Below are 20,636 nucleotides of genomic sequence, written 5' to 3'. Positions count from 1 at the left end.
CAAACAAAATGAGGAGGCAAGAGATTAGCAACAAGACTGACAGAACGAGAAAGAAATGGATCCAGGGAGTGTGAGGCAGTGGTGCTGTCCAGCTCAGACAGTAGGAGTTCACCTTGACTTTTGGTGTATTGCACTTGGCCTGTTGAGAGTGGTAGGAGCTAGAGGAAAATGGACAGTGTCTGTTCAGAACCCTGGCTCTTGCTCTTTTCCCCAACTCAACTTTCTCTCCACTCTCCATCGCCTCTAAATCCTTCTCCTACGCACATGTCTCAGTTCCCCCACAAAAGCTTCCTGGAGTTATTCCAGCCCAGTCATGTCTGTCCCTCCCATGCTGCCCTGGATCAGGGACTGCCTTGAGATGCAGCCACTGCTGGGGAGTTGCTATCTCACGACCACACAGAGAAACATCATCTCTTCTCCACTCAATAAATATATGCCCTTGTACTTAGGAAAAAGATAAATTATCTTAAAAATGATGACTCCAATATGCACATGCCAAATAAGTAATCTTTATGATATGTTAATTTAGTTGTTTCCTTTTCTATAACAATTTAATAGTTAAAATTTTGCTTTACGATTACACAAATGTGAATATTCATAATTAACAGTTAAATCGATCAGATTTAAACTTTTGGAACATTCATTTGCATATAATTGCTCTCAATATACTTATGAAAAACCCAAAGCCTATATTCCCAAATATAGAAAACCTATTCATGTCAGCTTTGGTTACATGTGTACATTTATTTGAATTTGTGGAGCTGTACTTTTATTGCCAAGAAAGTCAGCTCTGTTCCTTAATTGTTGCTATAACCACAATTCAGGAAATTCTATTGCAACATCAATATGTTATGCACATCTTTAATTAGGCTAGTACGGCCTGTCTGTCACAGCAACTGATCCTAAGTATTCTTATTTAGTCTACTTGAGGCTTTAAAATGTTCTCATTTTTAAAAGAGGCAGATTTCGGCCTCATTAAATTGTTAGGCAAATCAGTATGCAGCCCTACAGCTTGATTGCTATGTTCCAGAAATCCCGTGTTTCTTCACTTAGCACATCTTTAGGTACCGGTCGAAAGGGCACTCTTCCACAAATACCAGAAACCCTCTGCAGCTCTAGAATGTTACATTCTCTTATCAGATGTGAGGGAGACATCTGTCACCCCACTGATCACCAGGAAGATCTGGCCGGGCATCCTACTGATCGCCAGAGCTTGACTCTCTTATCTAGTAGTAAATGCAAATAAGTTGCAGGTTCCTTGCTCTGAGCAATGTCTTCACACCAGGTCACCCAACAAAAAAGACAACACAATCACTAATTCCATGGTCTAGAAACCAAACAGAATCTAGCCTGAAGTTCATTTCCTTCTCTTTCCTCAAAATCTGCCATGATTTCAAACAGGGAGAAACAATGGCTACCTGAACCAAGCCCTACAGTATCTTAGTCTTTTATACACCTTCTCTATCTGCCACAATTTAAAACAAATCATTAACATTTGCATCAAGGAGAAAGCAGAGTTCATAGGTTACTGCCAAGTACTGATACGGATTTTTTGGAAACGCACTGAGTGTCATATGTTTTTTACCATGTCCAAGGTCAAATGACAATACAGTAACTCTGCCATAATGCTATAGGTGGGGTCCCCTGCACGCAGTCCTATTAAAATGGAGAGTTGCATTATTAACACAGTAATGACGTGGGTGGTCACATGTGAGCAGCTAGTGGGTCAGGAATTAAAGTGGGGTGGAGCACAGGGGGAGTACAGGGCTTACTGCAAAACCTAAATCTCCCTGCGTCCAGGAGGCCTCAGTTTGGCACTACACCATGGTTGATGTCAGATCAGACGTAAGTACTGACGAGGAATTCTGGGTTCTGTGGCCAGCAGAGACTTTCAGCATTTCAGCACTCACCTAGTTCATAGGAACTCATTTTACTTCCCTGCCTCTCAAGACTGCTCCTCCCCCAAAGATAAGAACTTTAGCCTGTACAGGTTAAGAAAGAGAAGGGCCACAGGGCAAAGAATGGGAGCCAATCACCAACTGCATTATATTTAAATTGTTACCATTTTGGTGGGAAGGGTATTTCAGGGCGCCTGGGTGGCTCAGTTGGTTAAGCGACTGCCTTCGGCTCAGGTCATGATCCTGGAGTCCTGGGATCGAGTCCCACATCGGGCTTCCTGCTCAGCAGGGAGTCTGCTTCTCCCTCTGACCCTCTTCCCTCTCGTGCTCTCTATCTCTCATTCTCTCTCTCTCAAATAAATAAATAAAATCTTTAAAAAAAAAAAAAAAAAGGAAGGGTATTTTAATACTTTCTATTTAACTCCTCTAGAATAGTCTTCATAGTTTTCAAAACATATTCCTTTTTATGGGTCTGAACGAGAAAAAAAAATACTCCAGCAATTTAAAATATAAGCAAGTCCACCTGTTTATCTTTCTCGTATTCCTCGTACTTTTCACCTATCGCATTTCCCTTGAGAATAGGTTGTTCAGGAACTAGGTGATTGATAAAATTAACACAAGCTTGAACAGGGTATAATTTACTACCCGTGATGCCTTCAAGAGAGTCACAGATTCATAAGACTGCCTATACTTCCAACTGTGCCAAGCCAAAGGGACCAGAGCTCATCCTATTTTTAAAGATAACCAGAGCTAAGCATCTGCCTTCGGCTCAGGTCATGATCCCGGGGTCCTGGGATCGAGTCCCGCATCGGGCTCCTTGCTCAGCAGGGAGGCTGCTTCTCCCTCTGCCTGCTGCTCCCCCTGCTTGTGCTATTTCTCTCTCTCTCTGTGTATCAAATAAAAAATAAAATCTTTAAAAAGATAAAAAATAAAGATAACCAAAGAATCAGTTTTTTGTTCCCAAGAAATCCAGCTTTCTCCAACGTCCACTAAATCTTCAACCTACTTCTGCCACCCTCACTCCCACTTTGTTTTAGACAGTAGTGGAGAGATATTCTTTCTTGTAAAGATTTTTGTTCATAAAACCTTTCTTTAGTATCTGGTCCAGCTAAAGCACAGGGCAATAAAGCCATCATCAGCAATGATAGTGTTTGCAGATATTCTAGGTCTAGAAATCATTGCTGGCATGTCTACACGCTCAAAAAATTCTCGGAAGTCGGGTGGTTTCTAGAAAGCTTGTGCTTTCTTCTGAGAAACTTCTAAGAAAAGCTCAAGGACCAAGATATTAAAATAAACACATCAGCTTGGTGACCACGTGACTCAGCTAAGCCATGGTTATTGACCCGTCTCCAGATTAAAATAGGGTGAATAGGAACATGGGAGTGGGTGGCTACCTTTGAGGCAAGGTTCGAGGGTCACTGTTGAAGCTTTTTGCCTCATAACATCAAGTCTACCACCTATCATTTAAACTGTGTGACTTTGCTTCTTGAGGGCTTTTTCTTCCCTTATTTAATGCAAGCCTTATTTAATAATGCAACCATCTCTGGGAAGGATTACATCTGAAACCATTATCTGGTGAGGACCAGTGCACAGAGCGTTTGGGAGGAAGAGTGAAGCATGGACATGGGGTGGGGTGAAACTGTGAGAAGGAAAGACGAAATCAATGAAAAAGGAGGTAGAGGGCCACCAAATTTTGCTTTCCTCCCAATTTAGCCTAAAACTGTTAGCCTAAAATTGTTTGAGGAAAATCTGTCCTTCCTTTTGGATGTTATTTTATTGTTTTTCAACTTCCATGCAAAATTTTCTGCTCATCACCTAACACTCATCTTACAATATGGAACCTCTCTGTCATGTATAGACCAGAGGGATAAGTTACCCGTGTATCTGTTAGTCTTTGCATAAGATGAAATTGCCTATTTTAAATATTTCTAGTTTTTTTAGATAGCTTAATGCCCCATTGCTTCTTATTAGTGACTTCCTGCTGTTCAATTAGGTGAAATGCTTTGTGTGATTCCTGGTCAGTAAATACCCTCCCTGGGCTCAGAATATATTTTTCATTTTTTATTGTGAAGTAGACATCCATAAAAGTGAAACAACGTGAATGTGTATACTTAATAAATAGTTAGGATATGAACACCCATGTAACTTCCAACTGGATCAAAAGGTAGGATACTGCAAATATCCCAGAGAGCCACCCTGATCACAAACTGCACATTTCTCTCTTCTCACTTTTGTGATGATTTTCTTCCTCTTTTTTTCTTTGTAGTTTTACCTACTATTTATGTCCCCAAGCAACATCATTTAGTTTTGCCTTTCCCTGTGATCTACAAATGGAATCACACTCTCTATTCTATTATTCTCGCATCTTTGACTCAAAATCATTCATCCATCATGTCACACAGAGCTGCAGTTTCTTCATTTTCGTGGCTGTCGCGTATTCCAGCGTACATAGCGCTCTTTTAATCCATTCTCCTTCTGACAGACAGTTGGGTTGCTTCCAGGTTCTAGCTGTTATGAATAATGCTGCCACACCTGGTGTCCCTGCCCCTGGTGTGTGTGCTCCTGAGTGCCTCCAGTGAGTACATCTATGACTGGACACGCTGGGGCATGGTACATGCAGATCTTCAACTTCATTTGATAATAGGAAGCTGTTTTTTCCAAAGTGCTTGTTCCAATTTATATTGCCCATCCTAGTGTATAAGAATTCCTGTTGTTCTAGGGGCGCTGGGTGGCTCAGTCGGTTGAGTGTCGGACTCTTGACCTTAGCTCAGGTCATGATCTCAGGGTTGTGAGATCGAGCCCCGTGTTTGTCGGATTCTGAGCTGAGCATGGAGCCTGTCTCTCGCCCTCTGCCTCCAACCCCTCTGGCATTATAATAACTTTGATGTTGTTGTCCTTACAGAACTGGCATTTGAGGGACACAGGCATACAGAACCATGCCTGTGCCCCTAAAAACTTAAAAACTCTTTCCAGGAATCATGCTTCCTCCCCAAGATGGACCCTCCGCGGGAGCAAAATCAGGATCAATATCATCTGGTAAAGTCATTGTATTAAAAACTATACCAACATTCAAAGAAAATAAAAAAGAAAAGTATAAATAGAAACCATGCCAACAGAATTTTAAAGGTAGCCTGGTTGATGTGACTAATTAAACAACTGCATTTCAGGTCAGTTTTCCAGTACCGCTCCAAGTTCCAATCCATTAATATTTAGATAATTGAAAGGGTCTCTAACATTTGGTGGGATTTCCCTCATGAGAGTAGTTCATGAGACACTTTAGTCACATGTTTCATTTTCTACCTGTGACAGACACTTGTGAGATGATCAACACAATCCCACAGTTACAGAATATTCAGTGACAGTCAAAAATGAAAGTAACAGAAGATGAGAGTGACATAAACTATTCTCTAAGAGACACATTTTTATACAGGCAATCAATTTATTAGGACACTTAACAAAGGCAAGCAATGGACACTTTTTAAAAAAGGAATTTAAAACTAATGAAAGAATAAACATCAAGCAAAGCTCCTAAGAATTTATATGTTATTAATGGTGCCTTTTTCCTTTTACTATAAAGGTCTAATAAAAAGCCTGTAAATCCTGCAGATACAGAAACAATTTTCAAGGAATCAAATTAACCAGAAGCAGTGACTCAGGTATGATATTGCCTACAAAAGGGGATGGACCAAGGTAGCTTTCAGTATCCCTCCTTGGATGCTAAGAATAGCTCTCAGGACAGGAGCAGCTAGCTTTCTGCATGTAAGTCCTCTCTCTAGTATCTCTACGAAATGATCTGTCAGTGGGATCTGATCTAAAACTTTTCCCAGTGATGTAGACACTCTGGTGACCTGTACCCTTGTCGCCAACAACTTCAAACAGGCTTGGACTTCACATCTATGAATATTAACCTCACATTTATCCCACTCTATAGAAACAAACCGTAAAAACGATTGTATTAAATACTTCTATACACTGTCACACATTTTGGGAGGTTCACTATTCTTTACTTCCCTCCAAGATACAAATTCTTGCTTATAAAAGTGCTACTAGCACAGTGTAGCATAATTTCTATTTGTCCATATACCCCCATTCTCTCCTGTATGACCAAATGACTACGAAGATTTAGAGGTTCAGTGATTATAGGACTTAATGATTTTAACCCCTTTAAATTTGGAAACTCTTTAAATCCCATTATCTCTGCAGCCACGGAGAATTTTAAAAGCAGCTTGGCCTTTCTGGCTCCAGGTCTAAGGATCACAGAGTTTTAAAGAATATAAATGCTTCTCTGCAGTTCTACAAAGAGCTGTCCCCAACCAGTTAACCTCCAGGAAATAAAGCCGACCCGTTATCCAGCTGGTAACTGCTGATCAGAGTTTCAAAATAGAAAGATATGTATGTTATGCCACAAACCACCAGGAAAACAAGTAATTGCCTCCTCAACTCCACGTGAAGCTAGTGAATCTGAAGATTCGATGTAGCGGGGGCCGGCAGATTTCAGACATGTGTCAGTAAATGTCTAAGAATGAGAAAATAGAAAATGCTGGGGACCCAAAGGAGCTTGTAGGGGCAGAGAGAGTATGTTCAGTGATTTGGGAGCCTGTTACCTTGGATACCCATGAATCCTAGGAAACCCTCTGAGGTCTTACCTCTTGTGTCCTCACATTTATGTATCCATAGTGAGTTCGAAGGGGCCGCCTATATGTGTAGGAGAATGGTATCCATTTTGTGCCAGGCTGTCCAAAGCAGTTTAGCAGCAGTGGGAAATTCACTTCATTTACAAGGCGCACAACCAGCAGGAAGAGGAACGCTGCTATGAAGCTCACTGCGATCATAGACTTTCTCTACAAAACATTAAAAAAAAGAATGAATGAACGAATGAATGACTTTCAACCAAAAGTTGTCACAGAGGGAGGGTCCTTTGTTTCTCTCTCTCTTTCTTCCAAAGGGATCAAAGCACTTTTCCATTTAGGATATTTCACTCGGAGACAGAGTATAATCATTTGGTGACCAGGTTGCTTTCGTGAGCCTCTGAGAGCAAGCAGAACAGCTTTCTTAGATTACACTTCCTTCCATCCCTATCCTTCCTTACTTCTCTATATTCCTCAACAACTTCTACTCAAGTTTCAAAATGCAAATTCAGACATTCCCAACTATAGGAAGCCCTATACTGCTTCCTAACTGCTCAGTTAGGACTTCCTAACTGCTCAGTTCCCTCAGACCATCATCCCTTCACCCCAACCTATCCACCCTAATAGAAACAAGCAGTCTTGCCACTCCTATACTTTGAAGGCACTTCTATTGTTGCATGTGCTTCATTGTATAATTATTTCAATGACTTTTCCTCCATCTAACTGTGACATCCTGGAGAACAAGAATGTACTGTCATATTGACCTCTGTATGCCAGGTCCTTAACACAGTACCTTACATATTGTAGGGGTCCAAGAAACATTTGAGTGAATCAATGAATGAACGAATGAAGGGATGGATTTTTCACATCCTTGTAGACACTTTATCAACAATGACTTTGTTTCTTTATCTAGCACCTACGACAGGCAGGAAACTTTGCCTGTGCTATAGGATATACAAAAGTAAGACTCAAAAAGCTAAGAATATGACTAGGACAAAATCCATGCCAAGCAGCATAAGAACATCCCTGTAAATGTGTTGCTGTGGAGCAACAGCAGGAACAACAGCATCTGACTGGGGTCCGGGAAAGTAGAGATGTGGTTGAGATTGAGCCAGATAAAATGCATGAGTTTCATTCAGTAGAGATGTGTGAGTGAAGCTTTCCAGGTAGAGGGAACAGGGCAAGGAGGCAAGAAAATATGGGGTTATTCATAGATACATAGCACTTTGTCTTCCTGGGGCACAGAGGAGGAGAAAAAGCTGGAAACACAAATGATAACTTGATGGACTGCCTGAAATACCAAGCTGAGAATTCTCCTGAGTTTGCTGGGTGATGGAACACCAAAGGAGGTTTTGTTTATTTGCTTGCTTAATTTCTTAAAGGTGACTGTTATAAGTTATAATCCAACATCAGTGCTTAAGATGTTTTGGAGCAGGGAGACACTAAAGCTAGACAGCAACTCCTTAGGAGGCTACTCCCACTGGCTCAGACAGAAGTAATGAGGGATGGAAACTAGGAGTGGCAAGGGGAATACAAAGGCAGAAAAAGATATGAGAAACTCAATGTAGGTGGTAGGCAGAGACCGTGGCTCCCGATTGGATAGAGGTGCAGATGGGAAATTCAGAGATGCCTAGAGTTTGAGTCTAGGTAACTGTATGAATCCTGGTCCTATCAGGAGAAACCAGGGTGGTCAGAGCAAGAACTGATTTAAAAGAATAAGAGGAAAAAGCCCTTCGCTTTCAACGTCCTAGTTTTCATCCAGATGGTGGGTCATCTGAATGGAGCCACCCAGGAGTCAGGTGTCAGGTGGAAGGTCAAGTCTAGAGCAAGAAGAAAGAGCAGAGTGGAGGGCAGATGTCAGGAACAACTCTGCCTTGAAGTCCGGGGTGAAGACACAATGAGATATTGCTTCACAAAGCTGGGCCTGGCTCTTGATTCTTCTTCAAACTTAAGGAAAGCCAAATAACTTTCCAGGAATGACTGGCTACGTGTTGTTGTGTTTCCAGCTTACCACTTCCTGGTGAAATGAGCTTCTTTTTGCTCTTCACAGAACGTCCCAAAGGAGAAAAGAAACCCAAAGCCAGCCCCTGTTCTTCACTGGGTCACGGTCACCATCTCTGCAAGGAAAAGCCAGAGACCCCAAAAGAAGTCTTCGCTCTTGCTCAGCTCCCATCATTTATAAAAGCCCCATTCCTCTGTCTAGCCAGCCTAATTTTCCAATCACCTGAAAGTCCCTTGAGTTCTGCCTCCTCGAAACCCCTTATCTCACCACTAACCACCACCGCCTTACCTCATTTAACCTTCTAATTATGAAAAACTGTTTTAATTTGCTACTCTGTGGAATCATTATGTCCACAACATTGCAATGTGTCAAGGTAACAGCTTAAATGAGGTGATGGATCTTACAAGTTTAAAGGGACACAGACCAGAACAGATGGCTAAATAAAAGCAAAGAGGCCAGTCACCCATTAAGTAAACAGGTAAGAACCTTTTTTATCACCATCCGGTAGCTTGTTGCAAAACAGCAGTTTTCTTTGAAGGAGACCCAGATGGGATTTGTGCCTTTTGTCTACTCCCGAGCTCAGCACGGCTCTCTGGTTCTCCTGCTTGCTGCACTGCATTGCATGGCTGGGGATTTGGGGACAAAGGCACAGAGGGCCTTTCTGAATTCGCTGATCTCATGTAGCCACACATACATAGTGCATACATGAGAGGAAAATAAATCAACCATTTGGGGAGAAACTTCAAAATGGAATGAAATCACAGTTGTAAGAGTCTGCTCCCTAGTAATCCATGTCTGCCTCCCATGTTTTATCAAAGGGAACCAAGTAATGAGCACAGAGAGGATGAGGGGAGCAAACGGAGAGCAGAAGCCAGACAGACTCCTTTGTGCTTGACCTGGAATCATATTCTGCAGTGGGCAGAGGTGTTCCTTTCATAGCTCAGGCTTTGCCTGGACCAGACTCTTTGCCTTTCTTTACGTTTCAATATTCTTCTTTAACATGAAAGCATTCTCAGAGTGCTGATATAAAATCACCCTGAAATTTCACTAGAAAAGGTATCATTTCAAGCACATTCTGTACTTCAGACAGCAAGGACAACAGGACGCCACACTGACATGCATCCTTCCAGCAGTCATTCCTGCCAAATCATGACCTTGAGTTTCAGCAATTACAGTAAAGCCCATGGGTGAGGCTTTGGGAAGTCTACCATACCAGAATGCAGTGAGAATGTGTGTGTGTGTGTTTGTGGGAGGGATGTGGGAGATGCGGAAGTAACAAAATACTAATACATATGATATATATGAACGTATTTACTCCTCTAAGTCACTCATTGAGCCCACGCTCTGTACAGACTTGGTGAGGTGCTGAAAAAGCAGAAATAAAACCCTGAAAGACATGAAATGATGCCTCCAGACAGTCACACCTTATTGCAACTGGCAAGTAAACAGAAGGGTAGAATGCCACACATCAAATGGGGTAATGGAGGTTATGCACAGGGCACTGTACCAGCTCAGAGGGAGTGGGAAGGGTTGTGCGGGGGACAGTTCAGGGAATGCTTGTTTGGGGAGGCAGCATTCAAAAGGAGTCCTGAAGAATGAGGAGGAGTTAGACAAGTGAAGATGGAAAGGGCATTCCAGGCAGAGGGAACAGCATAGACTAAGGCCTTTGGTAAAGAGTCCATAGACTATGTGGTGGGAGATGATGGTAGGGAAGTAGACAGGGTTCAAATCCAAACACAAAAAATAGTAAGCCAAATACATTCAGTCAGATGCAATTATCTGTCCCATCCATCTTACGTTAGGATAATGAAAGGATAAATGCATACAAGTGCTATGCTTTATAGTTCTAAGACGTTCTTCACTTCCCAATCAAGTGAAAATGTATCAATCACATCATCTTATTTGAAATTGCCTTCTAACACACCACGATGCCTTGTTTCCAGTTACTTAAGTTTATTCCATCAGTGACTTGTTCAAGCAATTGTTCTAAGTCCAGCAACACTCAGCAAATTAGAAGACTCTACCTATTTCTCTGCTCTATGTCTAACAATCTGTTTATGGAAGCGATCGCTGCTGCCTTTACTGAAGTAATCGGGGCATCTCCTAGATCCAACAACCAGCAACTAGGTAAGAAAAAACAACAATTAAGTACTCATCAAGTTTATGATGTATAAGACTCAATCTGACAAACTTTCCATACTGCAAATATAGGCATTAAATTTAATAGGCCATTCCTCTAAGATCAGAAGTATGAACTTAGGGGCATCTGGCTGGCCCAGTCAATAGAGCATGTGACTCTAAATCTCAGAGCCGTGAGTTCAAACCCCGCATTGGGCAGGAAACCTACCTAAAAAAAAAAAAAAGTATTAACTTAATACAACGGGTGGAAAATGCACTGTTTTGGCACACAGTGAGTACTCAAAAATGGGAGATGTTATCATCATAACTACTAATTGTCAGAGCCTTGTTGGCTGTTAGCCATTTGGTAAGAATTGGCCAGCCCATGTGAATGCATGATAAAAACTTAGAGATATCTTTTCTCAAATATTCCAAGCAGCTGCACACCCTTGAACTATTCAGTCCACCCGAGCTCTGAGAGAATGTCACTGTGCCCAAATAGATCTGATGAATTGTTTTAGGGAAAGCTTTCTTCTTCTTTGTTCCTCATTTTGGGCAAGTCTGAAGGAGCCTTTAACAGCTGAGACATTTAGAATTTAATCCCCTCTGTGCTGCAAAAATATGCGTCAAAAATGTGGCATTCCAGTTGCTTGCTCTTTAGAGTTGGAATATCATTTATCAGACTTATAGCAGAAATACCTATTTCAAAATAAAACCCAAAGAGAATTCATGATTTAGGGAGAAAACAATTGCAAATATTTGTACCTAGCAAATTTGCAAGCTATATTAATGTTTGTATGTTTTTATTCTTTCTGCCACAGAATTAGTCTTTAACCTCAGGATAAAGTCTTTACCTTTTAATTTAGTCAGCTGCTAGATTTTTTGTTTCTTTTTCATAAATGATTAACAATAATATAAAGCTGTATTTTTTCATTTAAATAGTATTATTTAATTACCAAAGTAATTGCTTTCCAGGGTAAAACTGTATATATTTTGTCCATATGCTGTCATTTATCAATAATAAATATTTGTGTTGACTGTTTATTTATATCAGTGCACAAACCCCTCACACCTTGACAAGTGCCTACCCATTACATATGTGTGACCTTATCAAATACAAATTCTTCTCCCATATAGAAAGTTGTATCATCAATTTAATTCTACCTTGTGTCATTGGCCAAGCTCTAAGTGTGGTTCTCCCAAAATACAATAAAGCTTCTTCTCATTTGTACAAGGATGAATTAGCAAAGCTCAGAGTATATAGATAAAATCTTCATTTGTTTTATTTATCTACTGAATCAACAAACTGTATCCTGCTTATTAAACTATAATGAACTCTGGGGAAAACATCACCCATTTGTTGGGAGGGGGTGAAGAAAGGGAGGTAATAACAGGGGGCCAGACCTAAATCGGTAGAGTCCATACTTAGGCAGCATAGCTAGTGATAGAACCATTGAGGTCATCAAGAAGAGAGCAGTGAATGTCAAACAAGGTCAACATAAGAGAATAAGCAGCATTTCAGAACCCACAAAACTGCTGAAGAAAATGTGATGACCTAAAACAAATATATTTTGGGAGTAGGCTTTGAGGAGGGCAGAAGGAGTGGAGCTAGAGAGGCAGAAAAGGGTCTGACTATGGAAGGTCTTGTATATCATGCCAAGGAGTCTGGACTTACACCCTAGAATCCAAAGAAGAGGTCTAAGTGTGAGATAGACAGGATCAGATTTGATTTTGGGAAACTCACTCTGGACATGGTGTGGTCAATGGATGAGGACATGGGAAAGACCCTTTTGGGAAAGACAGTGACAAGAGCAACATGGACCACTTCATCACTAATACACATTCAATTCTCAACATGAAAATGGCAATTGTTACTTTTAGTGATTGGCTTTTCTTGTCCTAGTAGGGGCACTAGGATTAAAGTCCAGATATAGTGTGTATGTATGAACAATCATCATAGTCATAATAGAAGATAATATTTAGTGAGTGTTATTAGTTGGAGAAATGCTTCTGCAATCCTCATTTTCCAGACAAAGAGATGTAGAGAGTTTGAGTGACTTGCCCAAGGTCACAGAGCAAGAAAATAATAAACACAGGCATTTAACTCAGATATTCTGACTCCAAAGCCTGTGATCTAGTGTATGAACTAAGTTGTTAATTTTACTCATACCAAAGGGAACACTCTTAGAGGACTGGTTCAGAAATTTTAAAAACTGGTAATAACCCTAAGTAGATTTTGTAATTCATTTTGTCAATAAACAAAATAATTAATACGGAAAATTAAGTAGGCTAATCTGAAGCATAATTATATTTACCTCAAAATCAGTAACTTGTGAGCAAATTTAATTCTGGCTTTATTCCCAGTACTAAAAAGACAACTTCAGGGTACCATTGGTTAGCACTCAGGGAAAATAAAGCAATTATTCTTTCACTTCTGCTGGAGAATATTAGGTGCCCTTTGGCAATCAATAGTATGGAGTCCTATTACTAGCAGTTTGCAGGAACCAACATGATCAAATGGACAAGTCTTCCTTTCTTAGCTCCACTTTTCTGCAGTCCTTCTATTCAACGAAGATGCAGCTAAACAGCATAATGCCGATCTTTCATTAAAAAAAGAAAAATTAAGTAGTAGACAACCTTCAATATGGTGACCTGCTTTAAGAATTTGGAACCCATGTCAACATGTCACCATCAGACACAGGTACAGTCCAGTAAGAATTACAGATCCAACAAAGAAAAACCAAGGCAGTAGAGTTCTCAGGGGCACCATGGTCATAGGGAGATATCATAGGTGGCCAAAATTTCTTCAGGGATTTTATTGCCCAAAGGAGACTCCCTATAGTTGCAAACACTATAGAGAATTTCAAGTTCACATGGGCAATATGTGTCATCTGTCAGATGACATGATAAGAGGTCACACTGAACTTTCTAACACCTATATTAAAACCATAGTGAAAACTGTCAGTGGATATTTTATACGCCCACACATCTTTCTTATTTTATTTGAGGAGGAGACTTAGGTTTTCCTGTCCTGATTTGATTTTCAGACGCTACAATATCAAATGAAAACAATCATGGCTACATTGACTGAGTTTGTTTCATTTTGAAAAATTATATAAAACCAGTTTATCTCATCTTGCCTTTCATCTTTATCATACTGCTTCAGCGTATGTCCCTTTCACGTGGCAGAAGGGAATCAAAATTCTCCAGAAACACAAGATAGAGTTGAAGATTGGTACTGAGTATGCAGAATGAAGGGACCCAGAAAGCAAAGTCTCTCAGTGTGGCTGTGCAGATAGACACACAGAAATTCAATCCAAAGGGCCAGTTCTCATGATAAGAACATCAGAGATCGAGAGAGATAGCCCTGAAGTTACCTCTTTTTTTCATTAAATTCTTGAGCTTAGGGGAACAAATATCTTCCAGTCTGCCTGTTATTGTGTCTCTCTACCCCTGGCATTCTGTGGAGGGAAGAGAGGTACTAACTAACCAGAGATGATGAAGATACTTAGGTAACCAGACCGGGTGATTTTGTTTTATTCTCTGCCACCTTATAGAACAGTGGCCTTTTTTTGGTTTCTGCAAACACTTACTTAGCATTTTCACTCTTACAGAGATGAGTTTGTCTCTTAGAATCCAATTCTTACTTTCAAGGTGTTCAGGACACAGAAGTGGAACATAAGGATAAATTCGGGCGATCCTGGTGTCATTAGTGAGGGAGTCATCCCCAGAGGCATCATGACAATGATGAGAATGACAACCATGAAGACGATGATGGGACCCTTTATTTTTCTGTGAATCTACACAATGTTGATATTGCACAGCATATATCTTTAAAAACACTTTCAGACCTGTCACCCCACATGATTCTCCCTATAACCAGTGAAGTAGGAAGGGAAGTGTGGATGCTTGGAGGTCTCATGTCCCATCTGTCGTTTCATCCTTCCCTGTTTCAGGCTGTCATATCAACATTCTCTAAAGTCCCTTTGCTACCCAGTTCCTATGACTTTGTCCAGACTGCTCCTCACTGCACCCTGCTATTTTCTATCATCCTCATCTCTACAAGTGCAAATGCAACTCAGCTCAAATGGAGTATGCTCCTTAAAGCCTGTATCCCTCCCTGGCTTCCAGGTGGGAAATGCGGGTGAGATGAGATGGGGTGGATGGAGAAGGAAGACCAAGGAAAGAAGAAAGGAGGAGGAGGGAGGGAGAGGAGGGGCGGGGAGGGAAAGGTTCCCCTAGAATTTTGATTGTAATAATTCCTTGAGGGGCACCTGGGTGGCTCAGTCAGTTAAGTGTCTGACTCTTCATTTTGGCTCAGGTCATGATCTCAGGGTCATGAGATCAAGTCCCGTGTTGGGCTCCATGCTGGGTGTGGAACCTGCTTAGAATTCCCTCTCTCCCTCTGCCCCTCCCTGTCCTGCTCACTCTCTTTCTCTCTCTCTCTCAAAAAAAAGAATTCTTTGAGAATGTGAACAAAGTCTGAGAAACATTTCAGGCAGCATAAAGCACAACATCTTGAATTTGGAAGATATTCAGTAAATATGTGTGGAAGAAATAAAAGAACAAAGGACACAAGGAAGGATAGAAGATTAAAAACTATTCTCTTCTAAATTCAAGTGGTAAATTATCTGAAAAGTTTAGATTGGATCATTAGGGGAAATACATTTTCTACATATCAAATCATTCTTTTCTTTTTTCCTCTTAATTTACCTCACTTGGACATTTCTGTGTAGATTTGATGTAGGTATGGTGGGGCAGTGGGGCAAAAGGGTTAGGGTGGGGGAATATAAAGTAAAAAGAATCTGAGTATTCTGAGAATTGCCTTGAGGTTCCTGGTAGAACTTGCAGATCTGAACAGGAGTAGACCTGCTTGGAACAACATCCTTTATATGGTACATAATGGAAAGATTTAACAAATTCACGTTTTTTAGAAAACCGACTCTTGTCTGAGGATAACGCTTAAAACATGAATCTCACATCAGGGAATGAGAAATGGATAACAAAAGAACACCCTGTCCTAGTAATAAGGACAATGGCACATTTTCTAAGGGGAGGGACTCGTAAGAGCCTTGTTGTGTACTCAGCAAGTACTTTACAGGGATGAAACAGATTCTCACCAGCAGCCCATATGCAGACTTGGGGTGGTCAAGTAACACTAAATAAGTCAATGTATGTCACCTTGAGCATGTTGCTCTTAACATTTTGTGCCTCTGTTTTCTTACCTGAAATTGGAGAAACAATAATACCTACCTAGTATGATTGCGAACAGCTGAAATTATTTACTACGTATGAAGAACCCTAAAAGCACTGACTGGCAAAGGAATAGCACTCAGGAAATGTTAGCTCTCATTGTTAATGGTATTTCATCAACTCTGAGATACCATCAATTGTTATTGTTAGATACACGGTTACTCTAAATATGGTAGGAAAGTAAAGCAAGATGGGGAGTCTAATAATAGACCTCTGCGAAAAGCTAAGACACCCAAATGTTATTTCCTTAAAGTTAGAATATCCCAGAAATAAAGCTGCCATTCAGAAAGGCACAGCAAGAGAAGAGAAATGAAAAATAATCTCCCCTGAGAATTCGAACCACAAGCAGGTACTCATGCAGGTTTTTGATACAAGTTCACACTACTGGTGTGATTCAAGAAAAATCTCAGTAAATAATTCAATTTAAAGTGGTCTCAGGTTGGTAGTATCCCCAGGTGACCATTTGAAACAACGCAAATCCTATCTGGGGGAATTTAACTTTGTTGCAGGCTGGTGGTGACTGCAAGATAGTATTGAGAATACAATGCACCTCACTCTCAGATGTGTGGAAAAAAACATTTTAAAAAAATCAATGAAGTATGGTGGTATCAAAGTCATTGTCATCAATAAGATCATCATCATCGTCGTCGTCCTAGAGAACAAAGAGAATCAGGAAAGGGGCCTGGATTATTCTAAACACCTATCCCTTACCTTGTACTCTAAAGGAGCTGTAACCATAAGTCCACAAAGAAAGAATAAGGAAGGGTCTTGGAGTTGCCCTGGACATTGGAATTCACCAACATAAAAGCTTTTTTGTTTTTTTCTTTCTTCTTTTTGAAATTGCACAAGTTAAAACATATTTTTTTAAAGCCGCCTTTTTTTGAACATGGTTCGATGACCTTGGGCACATATGCATGTCATACCCCAACTCCATGCACAGCTGCCAACTGGGGCACCTCCCGGCATCTCTCTAATGAATAGACACTGTCCTCTTGTAGGTCAAAGTTGGACCCTGGCAGAGGAACACACATATTCAAAAGTCTTTGCTGAACACAAGTAGAGCTTTGCCAGAGCACAGGTCTCATGGTGATAATAAATTGTACTGTGCCAAGAACACTTGAATTTCTAAGTGAGACAGTTGTCCTATCAATTCTGGGCTTAATATTGCATTGGCAGTAATTTGAATCGCTCATGCAACATAAAGCATATTAGTTTATTACTTATAGTCTCCTGTGCTAGGATAGCAAAGGCAGAAAGGTCTCCACTGTTAAGCAGAAGCCTGGAAATATATGCACAAAGTCTGTTATCAGCGAGTCTTTTATCTACATTTTTATCATAAACAGATCAGTCAATGCCATATTTCCAACAGCACACAAGCCTTCTCTATTTAGATGTCCCAGAGGCAACTCAAATTTAATAGTCCAAATCCAAACTGATGATATCCTTCCTCCCCAATCCACTCTTCCTCATCCACCCTGTCCCTCTAAAAGCTTTGGAGCCCCAATAACTAAAATCTCAACCTACTTAGCTATAGAGCATCTTAATTTTCTTTGTCCATGTTCCTCATCTGTAAAATATTCAAGTCATTATGAAAATTAAATAAGGACCTAGCTTAGTGCCCAGCACAGAGCAAGCAATCAATGAGCATTATTTCCTTTGTTTCTCCATGTCTTAGGTCCCCTGCCCAAGCTATTCTGCCTTCATGGAATGTCTTCTTCTTTCCTTTCTCTGTGAGGAAAACTGCTAAGTATTCTTCAAGACCAAACGTAAGCGTCACCTCCTGTGAAATGATCCTGACCCTCCAGGAAGATTTTAGAGCACTTTGTTCTGAGGCATGCTTCAGATCATCTGGTAATTATTTGATTACCCATCCCCCTCCATCATTCAACTGAATTCAGAAAACACATGGCCTCCCCACATTCTCCGCAGACAGACATTGTTAATCAACCCCAGCACCATTTCCCCGAGTCAGGATGCAACTTCAGAATCCTATCAGCACAATGCTCCAGGCAGTAGTGGTATTCATCAATTCAACCAGGTATATTTACCTCTGTAGCACAAGACAAGTAGCAGCTTGAGGCCAGAACTGTGCCTTGAGAAGTCTGTAACTAACGTATCACAGGTAAGGGTGTCATCCTCTCTAGGCCTTGATTTCTTCATCTGTATGATGGAATGTCTTCGGGATCCTAGTGGGCTCTCCTATCTAATGACACTGTAATGATGACCCAGGGACCCTGGCTGGCCAGAGCTGGTGTCACTATGAGTGAGTCTTGCAGCATGGCTGTGTACATGGCCCCATGCTTGGTCAAGGCCCATTTCTTATCACAGAGTTAGGCATGCCTTCAGAGATGCACAAATTGCAGCCAGTGTCTATGTAATTGAAATAGGAATGCGGTGAGAATTTGTGATCTTTCAACTTGGTAGATAGCATCTGCCACTTACCAAAGCCTACCTGATTGCAGCTATTTTGCACCTGCTGAGAAAAAGTTTGCAGTAAAAGAGATTATTTCCTTTTTAACCCTTATCTGAAAAGAAGCTTCCATCTTTTTTCACCCAGTTGTATAGAACAGAATCAGGTTTAGTATCTCATCTGTATACAGACAGACGGGTTAACACACCTGGTCAAGCCCCCCCCACTAAGCCTCAGCACTCCCAGTAGGAGTTTCAAAACTGGGAGTTTAGTTTGTTGAAAATCTGAAATCGAAGCGAGGAGAGTATGAAAATTTTCATTTCTGTGCATATTTCTTAAAAGAAGAAAATACCTGTTTTTGTATCTTATACGTGGCTGCATAAAGATGAAGACTTCTCTGGAGATTATTTGTTGGTTCTACAAGTCAAACATTCAGATTTGTTCAGTAAACATTATCATAAAAAATATTCACAAAGGTAGTCCCAGGGGAACTTGTGCTAGATCTTAATATTTTAACTGAAATCTCAGCTCCAGTGCCCAAGACCCAGCCCGGGTGGGTATCCTATCGTCAGACTTAAGTCCCAAAGATTGAACTTTCACAACCGCTAAAGGGCTTGGCCCATGGTACACTGAACCTCCCCTGGTATCTCTGTGCACTGTTGCAATGGCTGGCTTAATATCTCTTTCCCTGCTAGACTGTGAGTTCTTGAAAAGCAGAAACTCTATCTGTCTTGTTCCCCAATGCTTCCCCATTGGCAAAGGCAGCCAAGCCAAACCTCAAAAACACACAAGTAATCTGTGAACAGTCCTGAAAGGCCGAATGAGGATGGCATGGCTCACCGCCTTCAACCATGTGTCCATCGGCCTGCCCAGCCACAAGGGCAAGGCCACCTCCATAGTCCAGCTTATTCTCAAGCACCTAAACATCAATTCATAAGGCGATGCTTAGGAAACACTGCCCGTTCACTTAATAACAATATTTACTAAATTTGGTAATTTCCCAAAGTGCAAGGTTGGCCCATAGTCTTAGCATACTTTGATATCTCCTTGCATTTCATTATTTTTAGGCAATATTTTGAAAATTAGGTTTTGCTTCTGATTTTAACAAAGGCTTTTCTTCTTGAGCAAAATAGATGAGCAGTCAGCAAGATAGGGCAACTTTTATCTGCAAAAAAAAAAAATCTGCCTTTCAGCAGAGCAGACAATATGAGCAAAACGGAGGCAAACACATTAAATATTTCCTATATGTGAATTGTGATTCTCTTCTCCCATGGGATGTGCAAATGGCAAGATAGTTTATTCCCATGTGGCATGGATAGCAGGTCCTGAATACTTCTGAATATATCACTTTTATAACCTTTTATACTGAATTACTGTGAAAGAAAAAATACTTTTGTGAGAATTCAAAATCAAAATACTTTAGGAGCTTTTAGAATCCACCTCCAGGACATAAAGAAAAGCTTAAGAAAACAAATAATTCTGTCCTGCTAAGGGATACTAGATATCACTCCCACTGAGCGAGGGCCCCTTCACAGAAGGGAAGACGTTATCAAATATTTATGCTGACTTTCAGGGAAAACGGTAAGTGTTCTATTTGGGGTTCAGGTACTCTCAGTCCTGTCCCTGCTGCTTTAGAACTTGCCACGTAACGGACAACATTTGCCCCAGGGAGCTCTGACCTATAACATTTCGGCACTGCTTGCTCCTTCTGGAACTTGGCTTAAGAAGCTTCCTCACGGTGTGTTTCACTAGAAATCTCAACTCTCCACGATCTATTCATCGTAAAGATTCTTGTTCAAGATATACCATTTCTTATTTTTTCAGATACATTTTTGGTAGATTACCTCTTTTTTCCATGCAATCAAGAACTCCACAAACCAAAAGAAGTTCTTTCTATCACATTCGTTCCAAGCTTGTCATTTTCTATTTAAGTGAGAGAACGTTGTCTCTAGGGAAAGATAAAGTCCAAGTGGCTTAGCATGTGATAAGAGCCCCTTTATGATCTGACCTCTGACTATTTGTCCAGCTGAGCCCTCAACCTCCCCAAGTTCATACTTCATACTTTAGCTATACTGAGCATCTCATGGCTCTTGGAAGTTTCCATGCTTTTTGATGGCTTCATACATGGTATAGTTCCTCCCACCTAAAATTTCAGTTCAGTAGGGTGCCTGGGTAGTTCAGTCAAATGTCTGCCTTCGGCTCAGGTCATGATCTCAGGGTCCTGGGATCGAGTCCCGCAACAGGCTCCCTACTCAGTGGGCAGTCTGCTTCTCGCTCTCACTCTCCCTCTGTACGCTCTTTCTCTCTCTCAAATAAATAAATAAAAT

At 40.8% G+C, this 20,636-nt stretch overlaps 1 protein-coding gene across 4 annotated transcripts in view; it reads right to left on the bottom strand.

Annotated features, from left to right (window-relative positions):
* Positions 1-20,636, bottom strand: part of ST6GALNAC3 (ST6 N-acetylgalactosaminide alpha-2,6-sialyltransferase 3) — a 546,815-nt gene that overhangs the window by 313,387 nt on the left and 212,792 nt on the right. For all 4 annotated transcript variants that reach the window (XR_003516033.1, XM_027572632.1, XM_027572622.2 and 1 more), the window contains exon 2: positions 6,545-6,739. Coding sequence is in view for 3 of the 4 variants with exons in the window: in XM_027572632.1 (XP_027428433.1) it covers positions 6,545-6,739 (195 nt within the window). In the remaining variant the exon portion in view is untranslated. The remainder of the gene's footprint in view (positions 1-6,544; positions 6,740-20,636) is intronic.

The sequence above is a fragment of the Zalophus californianus genome, chromosome 4, assembly GCF_009762305.2.
Source record: "Zalophus californianus isolate mZalCal1 chromosome 4, mZalCal1.pri.v2, whole genome shotgun sequence".
NCBI lineage: Eukaryota > Metazoa > Chordata > Mammalia > Carnivora > Otariidae > Zalophus > Zalophus californianus.
Note: the sequence above shows the minus strand (reverse complement) of the source record. Positions and strands in the feature narration are given on the sequence as shown.